Here is a 23,171-nt window from a genome sequence, read left to right on the forward strand (position 1 = left end):
ACCAGCCTGGCCAACATGGTGAAACCCTGTCTCTACTGAAAATACAAAAATTAGCTGGGCGTGGTGGCACATGCCTGTAATCCCAGCTACTTGGGAGGCTGAGGCAGGAGAATCGCTTAAACCTGGGAGGTGAAGGTTGCAGTGAGTCAAGATTGCACCACTGCATTCCAGCCTGAGTAGCAACAGGGCAAGCAAGACTCTGTCTAAAGAAAAAAAAAAAGATGTGGATGCTGAAGCCAGTCGCCGTGGTGGGAACCTGGCTTTATTATTGACTAGCTTGGGTAGGCCCATGAAGTTTGGTTAACTCATTTGTAACATGGGACAATGGGAGTGACTATTTCATATAGGGTTATTAAAGGATTCAATGAATTTATCTTTTTAAGGCTCTTACAATAGCACCTATAGCTTTGTAAGTGCCATATGGTGGTTATTGTTATTATTATTATTATTATTCCTATTCAAAGCTCCAAAATCCTATGTTCCCATTGCCTGAAAAACACATGGCTCCCTCTACTCATCATTATTTAGTTTCAAACTGAATATTTTAAAAATAAAACATTTATGTATTTTTAGTAGATACAGGGTTTCACCATGTTGGCCAGGCTGAGCTGGAACTCCTGACCTCAAGTGATCCACCCACCTCAGCCTCCCAAAGTACTGGGAATACAGAAGTGAGCCACTGCCCCTGGCCAGCCTGCTTATTTTCTGACTTCCTCCACTAGACAGTAAGTAAAATATGAGAGGGAATTCTTGTCTGTTCTATTCACAACAGCCAGGCACATAGAAGGTGCTCAGTAAATATGTGTTTAACAAATGAACGAATGGACACTACCATACAGGCATGCTTGTGGAAATAAGATTTAGTTTTTTCCTTGCTCACCAGACTTACAGCAAAAGGGATTCTTTAACTTGCCTCAGCTGTTGAGCAGATTTTGATTGATCTCTTGGGTTCTGGTTAAAATGTCCAACGGACTTGATCTTCTCAACTGTTTGGAGGCTAAGGAGAAAGCTAGACCCTGTCCCTGAGGTCCACTTAAGCCTCCCACCCAGCCCTGTCCAGTCCTTCTCAGTGTCGCATGGCATCAGTGTAGAGTCCACTATCACACTATCACCATCCTCTACCCCACTCCTGGCTTTTTGCAGTTATGATGCCCATGTTGGCCTTCTTTGTGTGTGTGTGTGCGTGTGTGTGTGTGTGTGTGTGTGTGTGTGTGTGTGTGTGTGAGATGGAGTCTCGGAATCTTGCTTTGTCGCCCAGGCTGGAGTGTACTGGCATGATCTCGGCTCACTGCAACCTCCACCTACTGGATTCAAGCGATTCTTCTGCCTTAGCCTCCCCAGTAACTGGGATTACAGGCACCTGCCACCACATCCGGCTAATTTTGTTTTTTGTATTTTTAGTAGACACAGGGGTTTCACCATGTTGTCCAGGCTGGTCTTGAACTCCTGACTTCAGGTGATCTGGCCGCTTCAGCCTCCCAAAGTGCTGGGATTTCAGGCGTGAGACATTGTGCCCGGCTGCCAGATTGGCCTTCTTTGTATGGCTGTTTTAGCTTCTGCCCTCACACCTGATCTGATATTTTCCTGACTGCAATTATGTGTGTAGTAAGTCAATCAGTAAATACATAGAAGCTGAGGAGGACTGAATAGAGATAATCAAGGTGGATTAGGAGGACAGATCGTAGAAGACACAACAGGGGAAATAATGCAGAGTAAAAGTGAAAAAGTAAAAGAATCAGAGAAAGCCTGCAGAGAAAATAAAGGCCATCCCTCCTTCACAGGCTCATAAGCAGCCTGATGTGCACATACTATATATCATAGTTAATATTAATGAAGATCTTATAATATTCCCGGCCATTCCATTCCAGTGTTTTCCATTCAGTTTCCCATTTAATCTTCTCAAAACTCCTATGAATGATAGCATTACGATCTCCATTCCCAAAGATTCAGAGTGGTTAAGTAACGAGGCTGGGATAACACAACTTGGAAAATGGAAGAGCTGCGGTATAAACCCAGCTGACTCCAAAGCCTGCAGGCGTGTAACCAGTGAGCTATGACATTTGCGAGGCCCAAACCGATCAGGTAACCCAACTGTTTGTGTTATTTATAAGTCTGTTCTCATGGTTGCGGTGTCTGGGGTCTAATATGTATTGCAGTATCTAATTATGAATTGTACCTGGAAACCGGAAATCATGTCTGCATAACCTCTACAAGATTCTGTGAGATCTGGTTGTGTTTCTCTCTCCTGTGCTATCCGTCACCTCTTCTGCTCTATAGCTATCCAGCAACATTTGCCTTATTTCTCAGCTGTACCCACTTTTGGTCCTCAGGGTCCCTGTGTCCCATGGATCTCCTGTTTTATGTGGATGCTTCCAATATCATCTCCACCTGGTTTTCAAACCAGGAAGCGTCTTCCCCAAAACCAAGAAATGAATTCCACTTCCACCAAGGTCTTTTGTCACTTATGCCGGGTCCCTGCCACTTACCCTCTGATTTTCTTCTGATTCTTAAAAGCACAGCAGTGGCTTGGGTAAGAAAGGTCAGCCCGTGTGAGGTGAAGGAAACTCAAGGAAAGTGGAAGTTTCTTAAGAGTCCAGGTGTTTCTTGCTATCAGTTCCTTCAGGTGCTCCAGGCCTTTGGATGGAAGGGCAGTAACACTGGTATGAGACACGTCCCTGGGAGGTAGAGAACAGAAAAATGCAGAGAGGTAGTGAGCAGCCAGGGCCTTCTCAGCCTTGGCCAGGAAGTCAAACAGGCCTGAGGTAAATGGGGAGATGACATGCTCCTTTCTTATACTGAGTACAGAAGCTGAGCTCCTGGTCTAAGGAGGGATGGATATTAGGCTCCTAAGTCTGTGTTACAGGAACTCCTTGGAATTCCAGTATCCATCAGTACAAATGCTATTTCTACGGTCATTTTATTCTATCCATCACAATACACACAAACCCTTGGAATCAGAGAGAGATGTCAATTTTACTCTGCAACATGCCACCATGTGATTGTGAAAGGGTCTCAAGAGGCGAGAGAAATAAAGTAGAACAAAGACAAAGGGGCCTACCTTGCTATCAGCCGCTGTGGGGACTAGAGTTTGGGGACTGATAAACTGATCACTGATATGAATCAACATCAGTACCATGAAAATCTGATAATGATGCAGACCTCGGAGTCATAACCAGTTACACTGGGAATTCATGACTGAAAACAATTCCCCTGCCCCCACCCCTCCAGTGTCTTTAGAAGACTATAAATCAATTCTTGGAAAGAAAACTCAAATGTTGATATTAACAATGTGAAATCAGATTCAAATCAGTTCCGAGAACAATGGGGTAGGGGGTGGCGGTCAGGCTGGGAACAGTGTAGACATCAGTGTTAGTTACTAAAGTAGAATGAATTCATGGCATTAGTGTGCCATTCTCTGCTCTTTTCTGAATCCCAAAGAGTCCAGGTTCCATGTCTTGCTCCATCATTTTTATTGGCACCATTAATAGCTTGAATAAATCCGTGAATATTTAACCTAATATCCCTCCTATTTTATATTTTGTCAATTAAAATATTCCTCATAGAAGATAATTCCATTTAAAATATTTAATATAATTAATAGTATCCGATTAGTGAGTGAATTCCATTATTTTCAATTTCTTCCCCCACATCACTGTCATTGGACTTAGCTGGGATTTACATTCTCAAGGTTCAAGGCCTTCAGAACATGAAGCTCATGTATTAACCCCATTCTCATCACAGGGCTGTCACTCTTGTGAGGAAAGTGTTGGTGCGGTTGCTATTTTGTTTTGTATTTAATTAAAAAGTATATATAATCTAGCATTTCCCAAATTTGACTGGTGGTAAGAATTACCCTTGGCGCGGCCGGGCGCGGTAGCTCACGCCTGTAATCCCAGCACTTTAGGAGGCCAAGGCAGGTGAATCACGAGGTCAGGAGTTCGAGACTAGCATGGCCAACATAGTGAAACCCCATCTCTACTAAAAATACAAAAGTTAGCCAGGTATGGTGGCTTGTGCCTGTAGTCCCAGCTACTCAGGAAGCTTAGGCAGGAGAATCGCTTCAACCCGGAAGGCGGAAGTTGCAGTGAGCTGAGACCACGCCATTGTACTCCAGCCTGGGTGACAAAGTGAGACTCTGTCTCAAAAACAACAATAACAAAAAATACCCTTGGCGCTTGTTTCTGTATTATCCCCAGGTGATTTTTAACATTAGACATTTATAAACTGGCATAAATAAACACCTTTGCAGTTAGTGAGAGAGTGGAGGGACTTTTGAGCCAGAGTTAAGCACAGTTGTGAAGCAAATGAAGCTGGGTTTGCTCTCCTGCCTCATCTGTCCTTTTTGAGGCATGTCTTTCTCTTTTAGCCATGCTGTCTTCAAGGTGTGGCCATCTTTCAATTCCAGCTTTCTGGAAGCATCTTAGGTTGCTCTTCCCAGTGATGCTTTCATGTCAGAGCATCTCGTGGCTCATTTCCTTGCTTTGTTGTCTGCTAGATACACTGATTGTGTGTGTTCATCTGAAAGAGTTGATCCAAGTAATGTGCTTGCATTTTAACACATTATTTCTTGAGAAAACATGTTAGTAATTATTTCAGTTACTGCATGACAAAACACCCCAAAACTAAGCGGCATAAATCAACAATATTTTTATTATGAGCATAAGTTTTATGGATCATGAATTTGAACAGGGAATGGTGGGGATAGGTTGTCCCTGTTCTGTGATGTCTGGGGCGTCAGCTGGGAAGATCTGGAGTCTGGGATGACTCAATGCCTGGGTTGGGATTATCCGCAATTTCTTTCACTGGCATGTCTGGTGCCAGGGCTGAGGTGACTCAAAGACTGAGATCAGCTGAGACTGTTGCTGTGGCTACTCCAGGTGGCTTGACCTTCCCACATTACATCAGCCAGATTCTAAGAGAACTATCAAATTCAAGGGCAGAGGACATACAGTCCACCTCTTAATGGGAAGAGTGTCAAAGAATTCGGTGCCTTCTTGTAAAACTGCCCTAATGATCTAAGTGATGGAGACAGCATTGAGGCAGATAATTTGGGGAAAAACTGGCAGTTTATCACTCTGCAAATCAGCATTTCTAGTCCAGGGATCACTCTGGACCAGCATCAGAATCATTTGTAATACAGATTGAGACATGTCCCAGACCAGATGAATTATTATCTCTGTTTGTGGAGCCTGGGAATCTGCATTACTTAAGATGCTCTCCAGGTGATTCAGAAGCTGGTTTCAATTCTCAAAGCATTTTTATGAAGCAGGCAGATACTAAAATTCAGACAAAGAAATATCTCTTTGTGTCCAAAGAGATACAGTGAACCAAGGGTGGCGTCATAACTATCATTTGGGTCTAGAGAACTCAGCTTCAGTGTCCCAGGAACTAGACTTCACTTTCAGGTCTTTGGAGTCTTTGAACACAGATCCAGGTGCAGTAACTCTCCATGGACTCAGTAGGAAAATGGGAGGGAAGATTTGATTCCAAAGTTTGTCTGAGTATGTGTAATGATGTATCCCAGGTGGCCTCTAAGTTAGGTCCCACTCGGGCTGAACTAGGAGGGTGCTTGGTCAGGCAAGGAGAAAGTACGTGTGGGGAAATGTGGATAAACTTATGACAAAAACATTTATCACACAGTGGGTGCTTGGCATATGGTAGGTCCTCAGTAATTGTTAATTTCCGCCTTGTCCCAATTTGAAGTTTATCTGAGCTCAAGCCAAAAGCAATGAAGTTGGCAAATACAGCTCCAGTCCAGACCTCAACTTGTAGATCCAATTGCTTATTTGATATCTCCACCTGGGTGCCTCACAGGCATCTCCAACTTAATAGGTCCTTTCAAAACTTAACTTTTCATCCCTTGCCCTCAGATCAACCTGCTCCTCCTCTATTTCCCCCCAACATGGTAATTGACACTCTCATCCACTTGACTGCTCAAATTAGTAACCTTGGAATCACTACATGTTGGATTTCCTCAAGACCATTGTCCCATCCACCTTTAATCTTGCAAAACACCTATGATTCTGAACACTCCAAAGGAATCTCAAATCCATGTATTTGCATCTCCAGTGTAAGCTTTCTAGTCCAAGCTAACATTATGTCTTACTGCAATATCTTTCCTGTCCAGTTTTATTCTTTTTCAATCCATTCCTCACATAGTAGCCAGAGTAATCATAACATATGAAGTGAGTAATGTCACTTTCCTGCCTAAAGGCCTACAGTGACTTCTCAATATACCATGAATAACATCCGTGCTTCCTGCCACGCCCTTTAAGCTCTTGCAGATCTAGCACTGGACTACCTCTGTAACCTCATCTCAGAGTTCTAAGGCCACTTACAGGCAAAATTAGAATCTATTATACTTGAAGACATCTTAATCCTTGTCATAGTTCTAAGTATCCATTAGGCATGCTGCACCTTAAGTGCTCCTGTGCACTCCACCCACACTATCTCTGCATTTACAGGGTCAAGCCGGGGGAACCACCGCCTTTTTTCTTTTTTGATTTAACCACCCTTGCAGTGATCTGCAGTTTTAATCAGACAGTCTGGTTGCTATCAGACAGAAAGGTAGGAGATCCTCTATACTTTCCTATGGATCTAGCACTGCCTGTCCACCCAAAATATCTCAAATATAATGATTCTTGCCTCGAAGCCTACTGGAATTTCTTTATTTCTTGTCTTCCATCTATCATTTTCCAGGGCTTAAAGCTTCTATGTCCTTGTGGAGTCTCTCTTGCCCTTGCCTTACATTCATGCTGTGAATATTTACAACAACATGAAATTGTGCTGGAACTCCCCCACCCCATGATCAGATGTCAGCCCAGCTGTTTGCACATCTACAGTTTCATTGCTACCACCTTAGTTTAGGTCTGAACTATATTTCACCTGAGTTTTGCCAAAACTTCGTGACTGGTCTCAGAAATCTTCCACTATTCCGATCTTAGGAACTCAGGAAAGAATGTTTTTTCTAAAGGACATTAGGAAAGACTTAGGAAAGAATGTCCTTTCTAAAACACAGATCTTATCATATTGCTTTCCAGCTTGAAATCCATGCCTCCTATAATATCTACAGATTGAAGTTCAAGTTTCCTAGGAGACTATTTCCCCCCCTCCCCAATGGGAGTCTCTTTCTGAATCTTGTGTCATCTTTTTTCTTGATTTTCTCTTCTAGAGCACGTTTTCAAGTAATTTCTTAGGCCGTGTGAGGGAGATATTTTCTGAGTCTTTTGACTTGTTATTACTTCTGGAAGCTTCTCAGACCTTCTCTTTATCCCTGATGTGACATTTCATGAAAGTGTACCTTGATAGGAATCTTTTTCCATTTATTATAATGGGCACTGGGGGAAGAGAGGCCCCTTCAATCTGAAGACCTTTGTTCTTCACCTCTGGGAAATTTTCTTGTATTGTTTCTGGGATAACTTATTCTCATTTTATCTGTTTTGTCTCTGGAATTCTTAATAAGAGGAAAAGTCACCTCCTGGTCCCTCAGACATATCTCCATCTTTTGTTGGAATTTTCTCCTATTACTTTTATTATATTGCCTGGTAAAATTCCTTGAGTGCATCTTCCATCTCTTCTATTAAATTTTTAATTTTAGCTTCATGAGAGCTGGAATACTGCCTGCTCTGTTTATTGCCATATTTTTGGTACCTAGACTGGTGTTTAGCCAACAGAAGACTCTCAGTATGTACTTGTCAAATACTTGAATAGATTTTTAAGAGAACTTTCTTGTGTTCTGTTCCTTTTAAAAACAGCATATTTGGTCGGGCGTGGTGGCTCACGTCTGTAATCCCAGCACTTTGGGAGGCCGAGGTGGGCAGATCACCTGAGGTCGGGAGTTTGAGATCAGCCTGACCAACATGGAGAAACCCGGTATCTACTAAAAATTCAAAATTAGCCAGGCATGGTGGCACATGCCTGTAATCCCAGCTACTTGGGAGGCTGAGGCAGGAGAAAATCGCTTGAACCCAGGAGGTGGAGGTCGCGGTGAGCTGAGATCGCACCATTGCACTCCAGCCTGGGCAACAAGAGTGAAACTCCTAAAAATAAAAATAAAAGAATAAAAAATTAAATAAAATAAAAACAGCATATTTGAGGAAGCATACCCCTTTGTTTAGGATCATGGGTTTTAAATTCACACCATCTGGACTTAAATCCTGGCTTCTGCACTTACTTTTAGTCACTTAAACTTTGAGTGCTGCAGTTTCCTTGAGTTTGTTGAACAGTAGCTCTTAGTGTCTTCTCAATAAATATTAGCTGTTATTATTATTATATATTTATTATTATTATCATGATTATTATAGTAATAGGGATGAAATGTGTTCTCAGATTTATCTCGGGTCCTTAATTATTGGTCCTTTCTCATTTCTGTGGTGTCTTTGATTTCTCCAGGCTTATTTCCCCCGCTTTGTGTATCTTGGTTTTGATCTTCCGTGTTAGGAGCATTCATTGACTGGTGATCTCTGGTTGCACACTTCATATTTAAGAGGATGCTTTTCTGTTGGCAGACTTTGCTTTAGGGTAATTGTGTAGGGAGCTGGCCATTATGCTGGTAGACCCTAAAGTGCCAGAATGTGAATGTCTTTTTTGTTTTAGGATTTCTCAACTTCTTCAGCTTATTGAGGAGGTACTTAGCTGTTAGAATTCTACATAAATAGAGTAGAGGATTAATGTTTCCAGATATAAACTTTCAGTTAACCCTTCTGTTTTCAGTCCCATGTCTTACTCTTACCACATGCCGTACCCATCACCTCTAAGTCCCATTCCTCCCAGAGATTTTACAGGGCAAGACAGCAGTCTCTGACTATGCTCCCTCTGAGTACTGTGAGTTTTGCCTTCCTTCTCTTCTGTTTTTCTTCATTCTGAATTCTGTAGCTCTTCAGGCCATGGATGGGCTCTCACCTGTCTTCTGTGAATGTATGTATAGTAAAAATTCTTGTGGATGTATAAATAGGAAAAATTCCTTTCTCATCTTTTTAAGGGGATCTCAGGAGGGAGAGAAAATAAAATCTTAGGTTTAATGCTTCATTGTAACTTTTAATCACCACTGTATTTAGCACACAGAACTGTGCAAGAGCTTGGAACAAATACTTGTTGAGTACTGAGCCACATTTGATAGTCTCCCAATTCTGGAGTTGTTGGAGAATAAATCTCAGTCTGAAGAGATCCTCAAACTCAACAAGTCAGGAATCATTTTAAGTTATTTGAGGCTGTATTTTTTCCTACTCACCCAAAGTTTTGTTTGATTACTTCAAATCCAGGATTTTTATTATTATTTATTTATTTACTTATTTATTTATTTGAGATGGAGTCTCGCTCTGTCGCCCAGGCTGGAGTGCAGTGGTGTGATCTCGGCTCACTGCAAGCTCCCCTCCCGGGTTCATGCCTATCTCCTGCCTCAGCCTCCCGAGTAGCTGGGACTACAGGCACCTGCCACCACGCCTGGCTAATTTGTTTGTATTTTTAATAGAGACGGGGTTTCACCGTGTTAGCCAGGATGGTCTCGATCTCCTGACCTCGTGATCCGCCCGCCTCGGCCTCCCAAAGTGCTGGGATTACAGGCGTGAGCCACCGTGCCCCGCCTAGGATTTTTAAATAATGTACCTTCTTTCCTAAAATAAACCTGTCAACATGTAGTATTTTTTTTTTCTGAGTAAGAAGAATATAAAGAGTTGTTATGGGTGATGAAGGGGTCTGAAATCACTTATGGATGTAGCCATATCGATAGAAACCTACAAGCTGGAGGGCTTCCCTCTGTTTTGTTGACTCTGGCACTCTCTTCAAAGAGCTCATCAAGCAATGGGCATTGAATTCCATGAGAATTTGTCTCTAGCAAGTATTTACTTGTAAATCAGAATGCAGCTGAGCTGAGTCTGGCAGATGGTTTGAAGTCTAATTGCCTAGGTCATGGGAATAATCTCAAGTTAAGTGTCTAATGAAAGTAACAAGACCTGAATTTGGAGAGAGTGAGTCCTGCAGTGTTATATACAGAGAAGAATATCATGAGATTTTAATGATGCCAGGGAAAAAAAAGAGCTAACTATGTTTAATGTCATAGGAAGAGCAAATTGCACCTCAAAAGCAATTATGTACTCTAGTATCCCCAAACATTGGAACTATTTTTATTTTTTGAGAGATATTTGGTCATTGATTATTATTTAAGATTAACTTATGATGAACTCAATTGCAAATTAAAGAAGCGCTAATTGGCTTGCCAGTGTTCCAACAGCAATTGCAAGTGGCTTTTCTGTTTGCTTGTCATGAAAGTAAGTTTTCCCAAAGGTCAATATGTAGAAGCTGCTCCATTATAAATGTGCAGTTACATCTGTAAATTGGTAGATGAAATGCATCTAAGAGCAGAAAGATTAATTTACTGTTTAAAATGCAATGTAATTAATTTATGAATACTGAATTGAAAAATAAGTTAAAGAAGTTTAAAAGGTATACACTGAAGACAGTGAGCTTATCTATTAATATGTTTAAATAATTTAGAAATGCAATATGCATTTATTTAGCAAGTACAGAATGTATTGATTGCTGTCTAGGTCTCAAGTATAGTTCTAGAAGCTAGGGCTATAGCAGTAAACTAAACAGGCAGAAATTCCTGCTGTCCTCATGCTTACATTCTAGTGGAGAGAAAGGTAACTTTTTCTTAAAAAGTGAAGATACATAGTATGTTAGATGACAATGATAAGCACTATGGGGAAAAGGAAAACAGGGAAGAGAAAAGGCAGAGACCAGGAGTGGGTCACAATGAGAGATGAGGGGACAGTGTCAGGGAAGGCCTCATTGAGGAGATAGTTGAGGAAATGTCTGAAGGAGGTGAGGGAGACAGCCAAGCTGATACCTGGGGCAAAAGCATTGCAGGCCAAGGGACCAGCAGTGTAAAGACTGTGAGGAGTGCACCTGGTATGTTTGAGGAAGCAAGGAGGCCAGTGGCCTTGTAGGCTGTCAAAAGAACATTGCATTTTCCTGGAAGTGAGATCAAAAGGCTGCAGAGGAATGGTATAATCTGACTTATTTAAAAAGGATCATGCTGCTGCTTTGAAAATAACCAGAGTGAGCAAGGGGTAGAAACAGGGAGACCAAAAATAGAGAGGATGGTGCTTTGGACCAGGGTGGTAGCAGTGGAGACACTGAAAATGGTTGGAGTTTGTAGGTATTTGAAAAGTAGAGCCATTGGGACTTTCTGATGGATTGGATATGGGGTATGTGAGAAACAGAAGAGTTGAGAATGACTCCAAGATTTCTAGTCTGCAGCTGGGAGAATGAAGTTACCATTTCCTGTGATGGGGAAGGCTGCAGGTGAGGTAGGTTTGGAGAGAATGATCAGAAGTTCACTTTTGGGCATGTCAAGTTTGAGATGCCTATTGGACATCCAGATGGTGACGGCAGGCAATTGGTGTTTTATGAGCATAGAATTTGGGAGAATTGTCTGGACTGGAGATTTCTATTTGGGTATCATAGGCTTTAGGTAAAGCCATACAAGTGGATAAGATCACCAAGGAAGTGAATAAAGATATAGATAAAAAGAATATCAAAGATGGAGCCCTGGGGCACTCCATCTTTAAGAGATCAGGAAGAAGAGGAAGAGCTAGAAAAACAGAGTAGGAAGGAACAATCAGAGGTATGGATAAAAACCAAGAGAGAGTAGTGCCTTGGAAGCCAAAAGAAGAATACATTCCAAGGAGGATGGAGTCAGCAACTGAGTCAAATGCTTCTGAAATAAGTACTAATTGGCCATTTGATTTAGCAACCGTGGAAGTCGCTGTTGACATTGTAAAGAGAGTTTTAGTGGCATGGTGGGAAGTGAAAACCTGATTGGAGTAAGCATAACAGAAATTGGGATAGTTGCTGCAAAAAGGCACAGATAAATAGGGCAGTAGGTGGAAGCAGATATAAAGGAAGGGGTTTTTTAAATTATAAATATTTCAGTATTTTCCTAAAAATTAAGTAATCTTTTTAAAAGAAATAAAATCTAAAACAATAACTCTTTAAGGCCATGTAATATTCAATCAGTTTTCCAAGAAAGGCAAGGTAGTTCTTACCTTGTTTAAGTCAGATCCAAATAGATATAGAAAAGGTATCCAATTGATGCCTCTTAGGTGTCTTTGAATCCATATTCACAAAATATTGTTTTAAGATGGAAGAAACTACAGCATGTTTACACACTGATGGGAGATAATTTAGTAGGGAGGGAAATACAGATGATTAGGAAAGAAGGGAGAGGATTGCTGAAGCGATGCCCTTGAGTTTTTGAGAGGGGATGGGATCTAGGGCCCCAGTGAAGGGGCCAGCCTTAAAAAGTGACTTAAAATACAGAAAAGAGGAGAAAGGATGTGGGTGTAGATGCAGGAAGATGGGTAGATGTGGTAGTGGGACATGAGGAGTTCTCTTTGGATTGATTTTATGCTCAGTGAAATGGAAATCAAGGTGATCAAGTGGACATGAGAATGAGGAAGAGGACTAGAGAACTGAAGAGAGGGGAGGCCATAGGACACGGTCATCCAATAGAGTGGGAGAGGGAATGGGGAAGTGGGATGTGATCGCTGTGCAGCAGGTAGAGCCTGCTTTGGGTGAGTGATTTAAGGTGAAACCACTTGCCATGTTCAGCTGCAAAAGCCCAGGCCTGCAGCAGGTGGGTGGTTAGACCTAATCAGGGTTGGACTTGGCCAGAAGAGGCTGATGAGACAGAGAGGCAAGGTAGTTAGTTGGCTGCGTATACAAGTCAGTGTTTTTAATGATGGAACATGGCATTTAAGCTGCCTAAGGAAAGAGTGAGGATATGAGGGAGGTGAGAGACAGTGAAATGTTAGTAACAGACTGTAGATCCTGGCAGAACCAAAAAATTGAAGGATTAATGTATTCTGAGGAAAGAGATAGAAAGAGAGCAGGATGTTTAAGATTAAGGTTATGGAGGCTCTGTAGTCATTGGTCATGACAGGTCTAGTGAAGCCTGGAAGTACAGTGGAGGGCAGGCTTGTTGTGGGAGTGGAGCTCAGAAGTCAAGGTATAGGAAAGATAATCCATGTGGATATTGAAATAAATAAAGTTAGGACAGGAGCAGTGTTGGAGGGAAAAAAATGGTGTATATAGGGTTAGGGACTATCCTCTGTTTCAGTCATCCCTGTGGGTCTTGGAGCATATCCTCCATGGTTAAAGGGGGTACCACTGTAGGCAAATGTCTAGAACGTCAGATGGTAATAAGCATCATGGGCAAAAATAAAACGGGGGAGTGGGATGAAGAGTGGTGGGCAGCTTTCGAATTTAAATAGCGCATTCAGGGAAGACCTCAATGAGAAACTTACCCTTAAGCAAAGACATGTATCAGGCAAAGGAGCCAGCTATGGATATCTGGGGAGAGGGTTCTCTGGCAGACAAAACAACTAGTGCCCAACCCCTAAGGTGGGAACATGCCATGTATCCTATTCAGTGTGGCTGGGGTAGAACCAGGAAGAGGAAAGAAATAGGAGGTAGGATGAGAGACTACATGGCGTGGGTGCGCGACAAACAGCATAGGTCTTTGAAGGCTGTTTGTGAGGACTTCGTCTCTTTAAAAATGAAGATGATAAACCACCACTGGAGGCTTTTAAGCAGAAACTTAAGAAAATGATTAAGTAAAGTTGCAGAATTACAACAGGTACAAGAATAATCTTACATAAAAGGGGTTGACGTGAGGTACCAGGAAGAGATTGTGTTTTAGAGTTAGTTAATACTGAATATCTATCCTAGTATTTCCCTTACGGCCAGGTGACCTCGCGGGACTTACCTGATATCTCTGCACCAGTTTCCTTATGCGTTAAATAGGAATAAGAATACTTTCTATTGAATACTTAGGCCCAAAATGATAGACTGTAAAGAACCAAGCACAATGCTAATGCTCAAAAATGACTTATTATTAATAAGAAAATTCCTGTCTGACTATTCAGAAAATTGATCAGAAATTATGAATCATTTCTCAAAGTCTATGTGTACAAATAAAATTGCTTTGTAACTCAGATATTACTATGATCATTTCTTATAAGCCTCTACTTTCCATGATCTATGAACTCTTTCAGCATTTACTATTGCAACATAATGGATTCTGCAACGGAAAACTGGCATATACTGTAAGTTGGTAAGTCAGCATTCTACCACACAGTGACAAACGGAAACCAGGGCAATTTTTAGTCCATTTTCACACTGCTGATAAAGACATACCAGAGACTGGGTAATTTATAAAGAAAAAGAGGTTTAATGGACTCACGGTTCCACATTGCCTCCTGCCTCACAGTCATGGCGGAAGGCACAAAGCAAAAGGCAAAAGGCACAAGGCACGTCTTACCTGGCGGCACGCAAGAGAGGAAATGAGAGCCAAGTGAAAGGGGGAACCCCTTATACAACTATCAGATTCTGTGAGACTTATTCACTACCACGAGAACAGTATAGGGGAACCGCCTCCATGATTCAATTATCTCCTACTGGGTCCCTTCCACAACATGTGGGAATTGTGGGAGCAACCATTCAAGATGATATTTGGTTGGGGACACAGCCAATAGTCAGATGCTGAAACACAAGCATAGCCTCCTCCTCAATGTCGAATCCCCTCCCTTCTCAACCTCACAACCCCTAACCACACCCAAAATGATCATCATCATAGAGGCAAAAGGGTCAGGCTCAATGCTACTTGTGTGAGATAAAAGGTCCACTTTTTTTTAAGTGTTTATTTCTTTTAGACTCAGAGGCAGAATGTAATTAACAAGATGGATTTCCATGTCCTGGCAGAGATAGTGTGTCATATGACAATGCTTCATTATTTCCTCCCACCTGTTCCAGGAGTGAACTCCCAGAAGAGTGAAAACATTTATTACCCATCCACATTTACTTGGGAAGAACTGTGTGCCTAATTCTACATGCTAAAAACTGCTTTTTGTGTTTCTGTTTGTAGGTTATTTATTCAAAAATTTAATCCAAGGTTGATTTATACCTCTCATTATTTAGCCTGTTGCCAGCATCCTCTAATTAATTGTAAAATCACAAGTAAAACCTGCTACAGAACATAGTACATATGGCTTTTGCTTTACTATTTGGTCCTATGCAATCTTGTTTCACTTCTTTCGTTATACAGATAATTGAGACTTGAAATGGGCAAAATCACCCAAAATTGAGAAGAGTGGTGTGGAGAAGTCAGAATCTTTTGGGGTTGGAAGGCTGAAATCAAATTTATGTAAAAATAGCACAGAGCCTAGCAGGTACTCACTAACAGGTAGAGTTATTTATACATAAAATTGCAAAGAAGGAACAGTGAAGAAGTAATTATTGTCCTACTTGCTCAACAAAGAACAAACTTCAGATTCTTTACTGTTAAGAGCTCCTGGTTAAGGAGGGATAATTAGTTAATAAAATGGTTCAGAATTTACAAGGTTTAGAACATTTTGGCAGTGTTGTTTTCCTAGGATTCATTCTCAGCAAAAATTCTTTTATGCTCTACCAGTTTTTATCAAGGTAAAAAGCCATTACTTAAATAAGTAACTTTAGCAAAACCATGCTAAAGAAATATTTTATGAATTTATGAATTATTTTTAGAGAAGAAAAGCTACTCTAGTTTACTTTTTGGCCTGGCATAGATAGGAAACATTTACTCAGACTGAATCCCCTGATATAAAATGCATGACCATTTGAGGCCATTGCTCTAGACAGTGGCTGCCGGTGTTTTGGAGAACTTTTACTTAAAGTAAAAATCTTTCGGGGATGATAGTAGTTGCACTGTTAGTCAGTTGAAGAAGTACAAAGGTTTGTATGATTTTGAGGATTTTTGCACTAACTGCTTTATCCCTCTCCCACCAGCAGGCAGCCCACTAGTTGGGGACAGCTCTACAAATAATTTCTCCAATAGTTATGAAAGTAACATTGCCAATATAGATTGCTGTGATTTAATATATTAATTCTTTTTTCTCATAATAGTGGCTATGGTAGTAGGAGATGCTACCGATCAATAAATTAGGATTTTGGGGAAACCAAGCATCCTGAGTTGTCAATGTGAAAATTCCTAGGGCTGAAGCAGACCATTCCCTGTTCTTGTCAAGAAGTCAGCATGCACACCATTCTGGAAAGATCATTGCCTACTCTCTCTCTTCAAATTCTTTCATGATTTTCCTCACAGCCCCTTTGCTGTGCCTCTGGGGATGTGGGCGTGTGACTTAGGAGGGATGACCTACTTCAGTTGCTTCCCTAACAACTCAGGTCCTTTGACATGGGTCTGGCTTGGTGCCCAAGCTAGGCAGTGCAAGATGTCAGTTTGTCTTGTGTTTGCAACTCATTTCACAGTCAGTGAGCAGGGCAGCCTAGCGTGCAAGCCTCCCCTGGGTTTGCGTCTGCAAGAGGTTCCCTTCTCCAAGGGAGCTGCACCAAGAGCTTCACTTGGTAAGCACAGAAAGAAAGTCAAGGAGCTCCAGGCTGATGAGGTATTTGGAGCTCAATTTCCCTCCCATCAGAGGGAGATCCAGTCCCTGTCAAATTGCCAGGAAGTACAGATTAGCAGTCCCAGCTCAGTGGCTGTGACAGAGGTATCCAGGAATAATACAGTCAGGGCTGAGGTGAATTGAGGGCCACAAACTTTAATCTGTTATGCAGCTGTTACTACTACTTCCACAGGGGCCATCCTTACCTGCTGAGGCAGATTAGGTTGTCCATAATACGATTTCAAAACACCATTCCAACCCTATCCTTTCGCCTGAATTATGTTATTTTTTTCCCTCTGAACACATCCCATATTTTCCTATAGACGTGGCTTTGTTTTCTCTCATAACTGTATCACTGTTGCAATTCTGCCCCTCACCTGAAGCTCATCTCAAATACTATCTCCTTTAATAAAGCTTTCGCTGATCACCCTAACTAGAAATGGCGTGTTCAGTCTCTAAATATCTCCTATGGCTCTTTTTACATTAAACTTATGTTACAGTTACTTATTCACATTTCTCCTAAATTTGACTGTAACCTTTTCAAAGCAGAGGCTGTGTCTTATCCTTATAACTACTGGACCTCAATAGGTGCTTAGTGAAATGCCTGTGGAATAAGTGAGTAAATGGACCATTTCTACTAGGGTTGGCAGAGAGCTGGTGGTCAGGACCAAAACCGATTTTATTTAGGTCAAAAATTTTATTCTGGAACACAATTGAACAATATAAAGACAAAAATCCAATAAAAATGGGCGAAAAATTTGAACAGAAACTGGGTGAAAGAAAATATACAAATAGCTGACAAGTGCCTGAAAAGATGCTCAACATCATTAATAGTAAGGGAAACATGAATTAAAACCACAATGAGAGACCCACTAGAATGGCTAGAATTAAAAAAAATGACAATTAAAAGCACTGGCCAGTATAAAATGCTCATACCTTGCTGGTGAGAAAAGAAAATGAGACAACCCTTTTAGAAAGCAGCGTAGCAGTGTTTCCTGTAAAGTATACGTAAAGACATATATATAGAGAGAGATAGACATCTATCCTATTACCTGTCAATTACTACTAAATTTTTATATTAGAAACATAGCATGTCTATGGGAAGTAGGGTGAGGCATGAGGGAACTTTCTGGATGATGAAAATGTTCCAAGTCTTAACCAGGCTAGAGTAATATAGCTTTGTCAAAACGCATCAATCTGCACACTTAAAAAACTGTATATGTTATTGTATGCAAACACATATTGTATTTAAAACGTGTTTGCTCAGGATCATCCTAGAAAATCATGTATTCACCTGTGTTCTTCAGGCATGCAGGAAAGGACTCTGCCACAAATTTTCAGCCACCTAATAGTATTATCTTGTGAAGATCATGAAGAGTTTAAAAAAAAAGAAAGAAAAAAAAAAAAAACAAGAAATATGACAGTGCCATGACCCTTGAATTAATTTGATCAGCTAAAACCAAGAAAAGTTTATTTTTGAAGTTTATTTATGTTGATACCTGTAATGCAAACTCAAGGATATTATTACAGAGATTTCCTCTTCTTAGGAGGTACTTACTCAACAATATGCTAAATGCTGTATTAAAGTGGGTTACATAATTTAGAATTTAGAGAACTCTGATTATTATGAAAGGCATTGCATTTCAGTGTGTTCTTTTCTTTGAGATTAAAAACACCAAGAGATTCTCTTTCAAAATAAGATAAAAAGAAAACAAGGTAATCAAAAATGGAAAGTATAAAAATGGAAAATGAGATTGCATATCTTGATTAAAAATCAATCAAAAAACATTATACTTCCAAACTAAATTTAAAAGTCTTTTTGAAAAACAACAAGTATTGGATAATAGATCTTCTGACTCTAGATATTGCACCTGTTTTAAATTAGATTATCGTTTGAGAAGTGACCTTGAAAAACGCTGATTGAGTGGATAAGTTTGGTTTTATTTTTGTTGACCATTAGACATGACTGTATTTAAAACCTTTATATAAACCTTGTATATAAAAACTTTTATGAGGCAGAAATATATATGGCATCTGATTCTCTTTTCTTTAGATGGAGTTTAAGATTTTCCAAGTTTGGCTTTTACAACAAATGACAATGAAATCATGGCTATTTGATATTTAGCTACAATTCATCCAATATTTATTGACCACTTTCTGTCTTCTGTTTTGAGGCAGGAAGGTTATAAAAAGTATAAGACACTGCTTATTTCCTCTAGAATCTTAAAGTCTAATTATGGAAAGAAGATATGTGGGAAAAAATAATGGAGATTTTGACAAAAGATGAAGACAAGAATTAAAGAGATGTCACACGTCCTTGCATGATTAGTTAACAAATTCATTTTCAGACAACAGTTATGCTTGGAAGTTCAGGAATGAGACTGGACTCTTCTTTGTTCATTTCTTACTTTTCTCCTATTGGCCTCTCACATGCTGACATCTCCATTGTCTTCTCTTCCTATGCTTTGTGGCTTTGTTATTAAATTAAGTGTTAATTTTTTTTTTTTTCTCCCTCAGACGGAGTCTTGCTCTGTCTCCCAGGCTACAGTGCAATGGTGCAATCTCGGCTCACTGCACCCTCCCCCTCCTGGGTTCAAGTGATTCTTGTGCCTCAGTCTCCTGAGCAGCTGGGATTACAGGTGCCTGCCACCGCTCCCAGCTAATTTTTGTATTTTTCATTAGAGACAGGGTTTCACCATGTTGGCCAGGCTGGTCTTGAGCTCCTGACCACAGGTGATCCACCTGCCTCAGCCTCCCAAAGTGTTGGGATTACAGGCATGAGTCACCATGCCCGGCCGAATTTTTATTAAAATAATGCATGGACCTATTTTTAAAAGGCAAATTATACTGGAATCTTGATAATACAAGAGGCAGCCCTTCCCTGCAGTCTAGTGTCTGATGTCCCAGAAGTAACCCCTTTTAACTTCTGGTATTTCCTTCCATAAGTGTAATTATTTCTTGATTTATTGGTTTTAGATTTTATCTACTATAGATTTAGATTTTACTCTACTATAGAAGATGAGGATTTGGCTTTCTTTTATCATCCCTCACCCCCACACATTTCCTCTCCTGACACACTCCTCTACTCTCCTGAAATAGTTTTGTGACATAGTTGGTTAAACCCATAGTCAGTACTTTGGTTATTGCAACTTTGCATATTGTGCTTTCATTTCCTTTGTCATGTAACTGTTTTATTTTTATTTTTTATTTTTTCATAAGATGTCCATCTGTCTCTCTCTTTTTATTTGGGTGTCTTGGTTTGAACAAACCTCTTGCTAAGTTTTCTGCATGCTCCAGTGTTCTTTAAAACACCTCTCAAGGCTGGGGGCGGTGGCTCACGCCTGTAAACCCAGCACTTTGGGAGGCCTAGGCAGGCGGATCGCCTGAGGTCAGGAGTTTGAGACCAGCCTGGCCAACATAGTGAAACCCCGTCTCTACTAAAAATATAAAAATTAGCCAAGCGTGGTGGTGGGCACCTGTAATCCCAGCTACTTGGGAGGCTGAGGCAGGAGAATTGCTTGAACCTGGGAGGTGGAGGTTGCAGTGAGCGGATATCACACCATTGCACTCCAGCCTGGGTGACAAAGTGAGACTTCATCTCAAAAAAAAAAAAAAAAGAAAAGAAAAGAAAAGAAAATCTGTTTCAAATCAGTTTTTCACACAATGAATTCCATCAAATAATCTATCAACCCATTTTTTTTTTTTTTTTTTTTTGGGGGACGGAGTTTTGCTCTGTCGCCCAGGTTGGAGTGCAGTGGTGCGATCTCAGCTCACTTGCAGCCTCTGCCTCCTGGGTTCAAGCAATTCTCCTATCTCAGCCTCCCGAGTACCTGGGACTACAGTCATGTGCCAACATGCCTGGCTAATTTTTGTATTTTTAGTAGAGACGGAGTTTCACCATGTTGGCCAGGCTGGTCTCAAACTCCCAACCTCAAGTGATCCGCCTGTCTCCGTCTTCCAAAGTGTTGCGATTACAGGCATGAGCCACTGTGCCCAGCCAACCCTCTTTTATTTCTAGAAGACCTTCCTCTTGGAGGAGTTTTCATTCTTCAGCTCTGATGTAGATGTCATGTTCTCAAGACTCCTAGGACCTCCCTTTGTGGTCATCTGGGATTTCTATTTGCTTCTTTCCTGTGTTGATCACTGTTTTAACAAAGTCCTCATTTTTCTCTTTCCTGGTTTATGCTCCAAGAAAAGACGAATAGGAAATCAAGGCTTTGAGACTTTGCATGTGAGAAAATGTCTTTATTTTATCAATCATACTTGATTGGTAGTTTGGAAATGACTTTCCCTTCAGAATTCAAAAGGTGTATTCTATCTATGGTCTTCTTCAATGTCACCATTGAGAAAGTTGATGGCATTCCGATTCTCCAGCCTGCACAGGTCACATGATTTCTCTGTCTAGACGCCTTTAATTTATTATTTTTATCCCATTGATTTCATGTGTTATGATGTACCTTCATGCCTTCCCACTTTTTTTTTCTGCCATATGGGTTCTCTGTGGGTCTTTTTATTCTGAAAATTCATTTTCTTTATTAATGGGAAATCTGCTACACTATTTTCTTTTTTAGTTTTTGTATTTTCTTCCTAAAACTTTTGTTAGCTGAATTGTGGACCTCCTGGCTTGAATTTCTAATTTTCGTATTTTTTCTTTCCTCTATTTCATATTTTTTTTTTGCCATCTCTACTGAGTGCTGTTTTTCCCTTTATCTTTAACAACTTCTGCTTACTTTTTTGGTTTTGGCTTTCATGTTTTTAATTTTCAAAAGCTCTTTTATTATTTTCCGAATATTCCTGTATAAGGAATTATTTTGTGCATGTAGAACATTGTCTCTCTGAGGATATTTGTCATAACTTTTATGAAAGTTTCTTCTGGTTCTTGCATTGTCTCTGTTCCTTCCAAGTTCCTTTTTCTGTTTATTCTAGTCCTTGTTTTTCATGTCACCACTTCTATTCAACATAGTACTGGAAGTCCTAGTTAGAACAATTAGGCAATACAAATAAAAGGCATCCAAATCCTAAAGAAAGAGGGAAAACTGTCTCTGAGTGAAGATGACATTATCTTATACAGAAAACCCTAAAGCCTCCACCAAAAAACTGTTAGAACTAAGAAATGAATTCAGTAAAGTTACAGGATACAAAGTCAACCTACAAAAATCAGTTGTGTTTCTATATATAAACAAATAATAAGCTATGAGAAAAAGAAATAAAGAAAACAATCCCATTTATAATGGCATCAAAACAAAACAAAAAATGGAATAAATTTAAACCAAGGGGGTGAAATATCTGTACACTGAAAACTATAAGACATTGACATTTTTCATGTCAATGGATTTCCTCAAAGGTCTGCTGGTTCTTGGATGTCTGTTCTTGTTTGTAAGAGAGACCTATGGGAAGCTCTATGTGTGGAAGCTTATTGGCTGGTGGGCATTACTATGGTGAGTTTAGGAGACTATCAGTGATTCTTTTTTTAGGTTTTTTTTTTTTTTCTTTTCCTTGGGCCTGTCAGCTTCCTCAGTACTCTCATCTCTTACTTGGAGGGTATACATTCTGATGCCAATATTCTATGAATTGAGTGGATAAGAGGTTTGTTGTTCTTACATTTTGGAATGTAAATTTTCATATAATCCTGTTTTCAGAACAGTACCTGCCTTCTAACCCCAACTGTGCTTTTTCTCCTTGAGTCTTGGTGATGACATTTTAACAAAAAGAAAATTCTAGTCTTTTTCTGGGATGAGTAAGAAGTAGTGCTTGAGTGTGCAGAATGAGACCAACCAGCTTCAATGTCACCTATATTCTCATTTGCAGAACACTTAAGCTTTAATTGATAAAATATTTCCTAGATTTTGTGATTTGAATTAGCTTGCATTTTATTGATTTCACCCATGCAAGTACTTAGCGTGCAGCTCTCTCTTGGTTTTTGAAGACACTCATCACTTACTCACATGATCACCTTTCCTACTCTTTGTCATTAAAAATACATGCTTTTTAATTTATTTATATTTTCTCAGAAGTACTGGCCTTTTAATGTTGTTTAAAAAGGGATCAGGGAAAATCACATTAGTAGGGAGAGTTCAGAAGTCTCAATTCTATTCATTTTTTGAGATTTCCTCTATACCTGTATACCCTCATCACCAGCTATATTCCAAAGAATCTCAAATGTATCTCTAGCCCTGACCTCTATTGTGAATTTTGAACCCCCATATATCACTGCCTGCTTGCATGCATCATGGGACCTCAAACTAACTTTCCCTAACTGAGGAAATGGTGATTTCATTCTCCTAACTGCTCAGTCACAAATCGTTACAGTTCTCCTTGATTCCTTCCTTTCTCTCATCCACCATATTCAATCCATCAGCATGTCCTGTTGGCTTTACCTTAAAAAGTATAGTAAGGATCAGATTATTTCTCATCATCTCCACTGCTACTGCCTTAGTGCAAGCTACTTTCATCTCATGCCTATATTATTTTGGCATATTCCTAAGTTGTCTTCTTGCTTCCATACTTGGTCCCCTACAGTTTATTTTCAACACGACAGCCGGCATGTTCCTGTGAAACTTTGAGTCAGATTGTGACACACCTATGCTCAAAATGCTCCTATGGCTTCCCCTCTATCTAAAGAGCAAATCAAAACACCTGATGATGGCCTCTAAGACCATCCGCAAGTTGCTCCTGAAACCTATCATCTTTTTGATCACAGCTTTTACTTTTTTCATCCCTGTTTACTTCACT

The 23,171-nt window shown here is 40.2% G+C and overlaps 1 protein-coding gene across 1 annotated transcript in view; it reads right to left on the bottom strand.

Annotated features, from left to right (window-relative positions):
- LOC105467648 (thyroid stimulating hormone receptor) overlaps nt 1-23,171 on the bottom strand; it is a 181,973-nt gene that overhangs the window by 4,579 nt on the left and 154,223 nt on the right. The window contains exon 10 of the mRNA XM_011717347.2: nt 2,487-2,675. Within this exon, the coding sequence (XP_011715649.1) occupies nt 2,487-2,675 (189 nt within the window). The remainder of the gene's footprint in view (nt 1-2,486; nt 2,676-23,171) is intronic.

Source organism: Macaca nemestrina, chromosome 7 (assembly GCF_043159975.1).
Source record: "Macaca nemestrina isolate mMacNem1 chromosome 7, mMacNem.hap1, whole genome shotgun sequence".
NCBI classification, from domain to species: domain Eukaryota; kingdom Metazoa; phylum Chordata; class Mammalia; order Primates; family Cercopithecidae; genus Macaca; species Macaca nemestrina.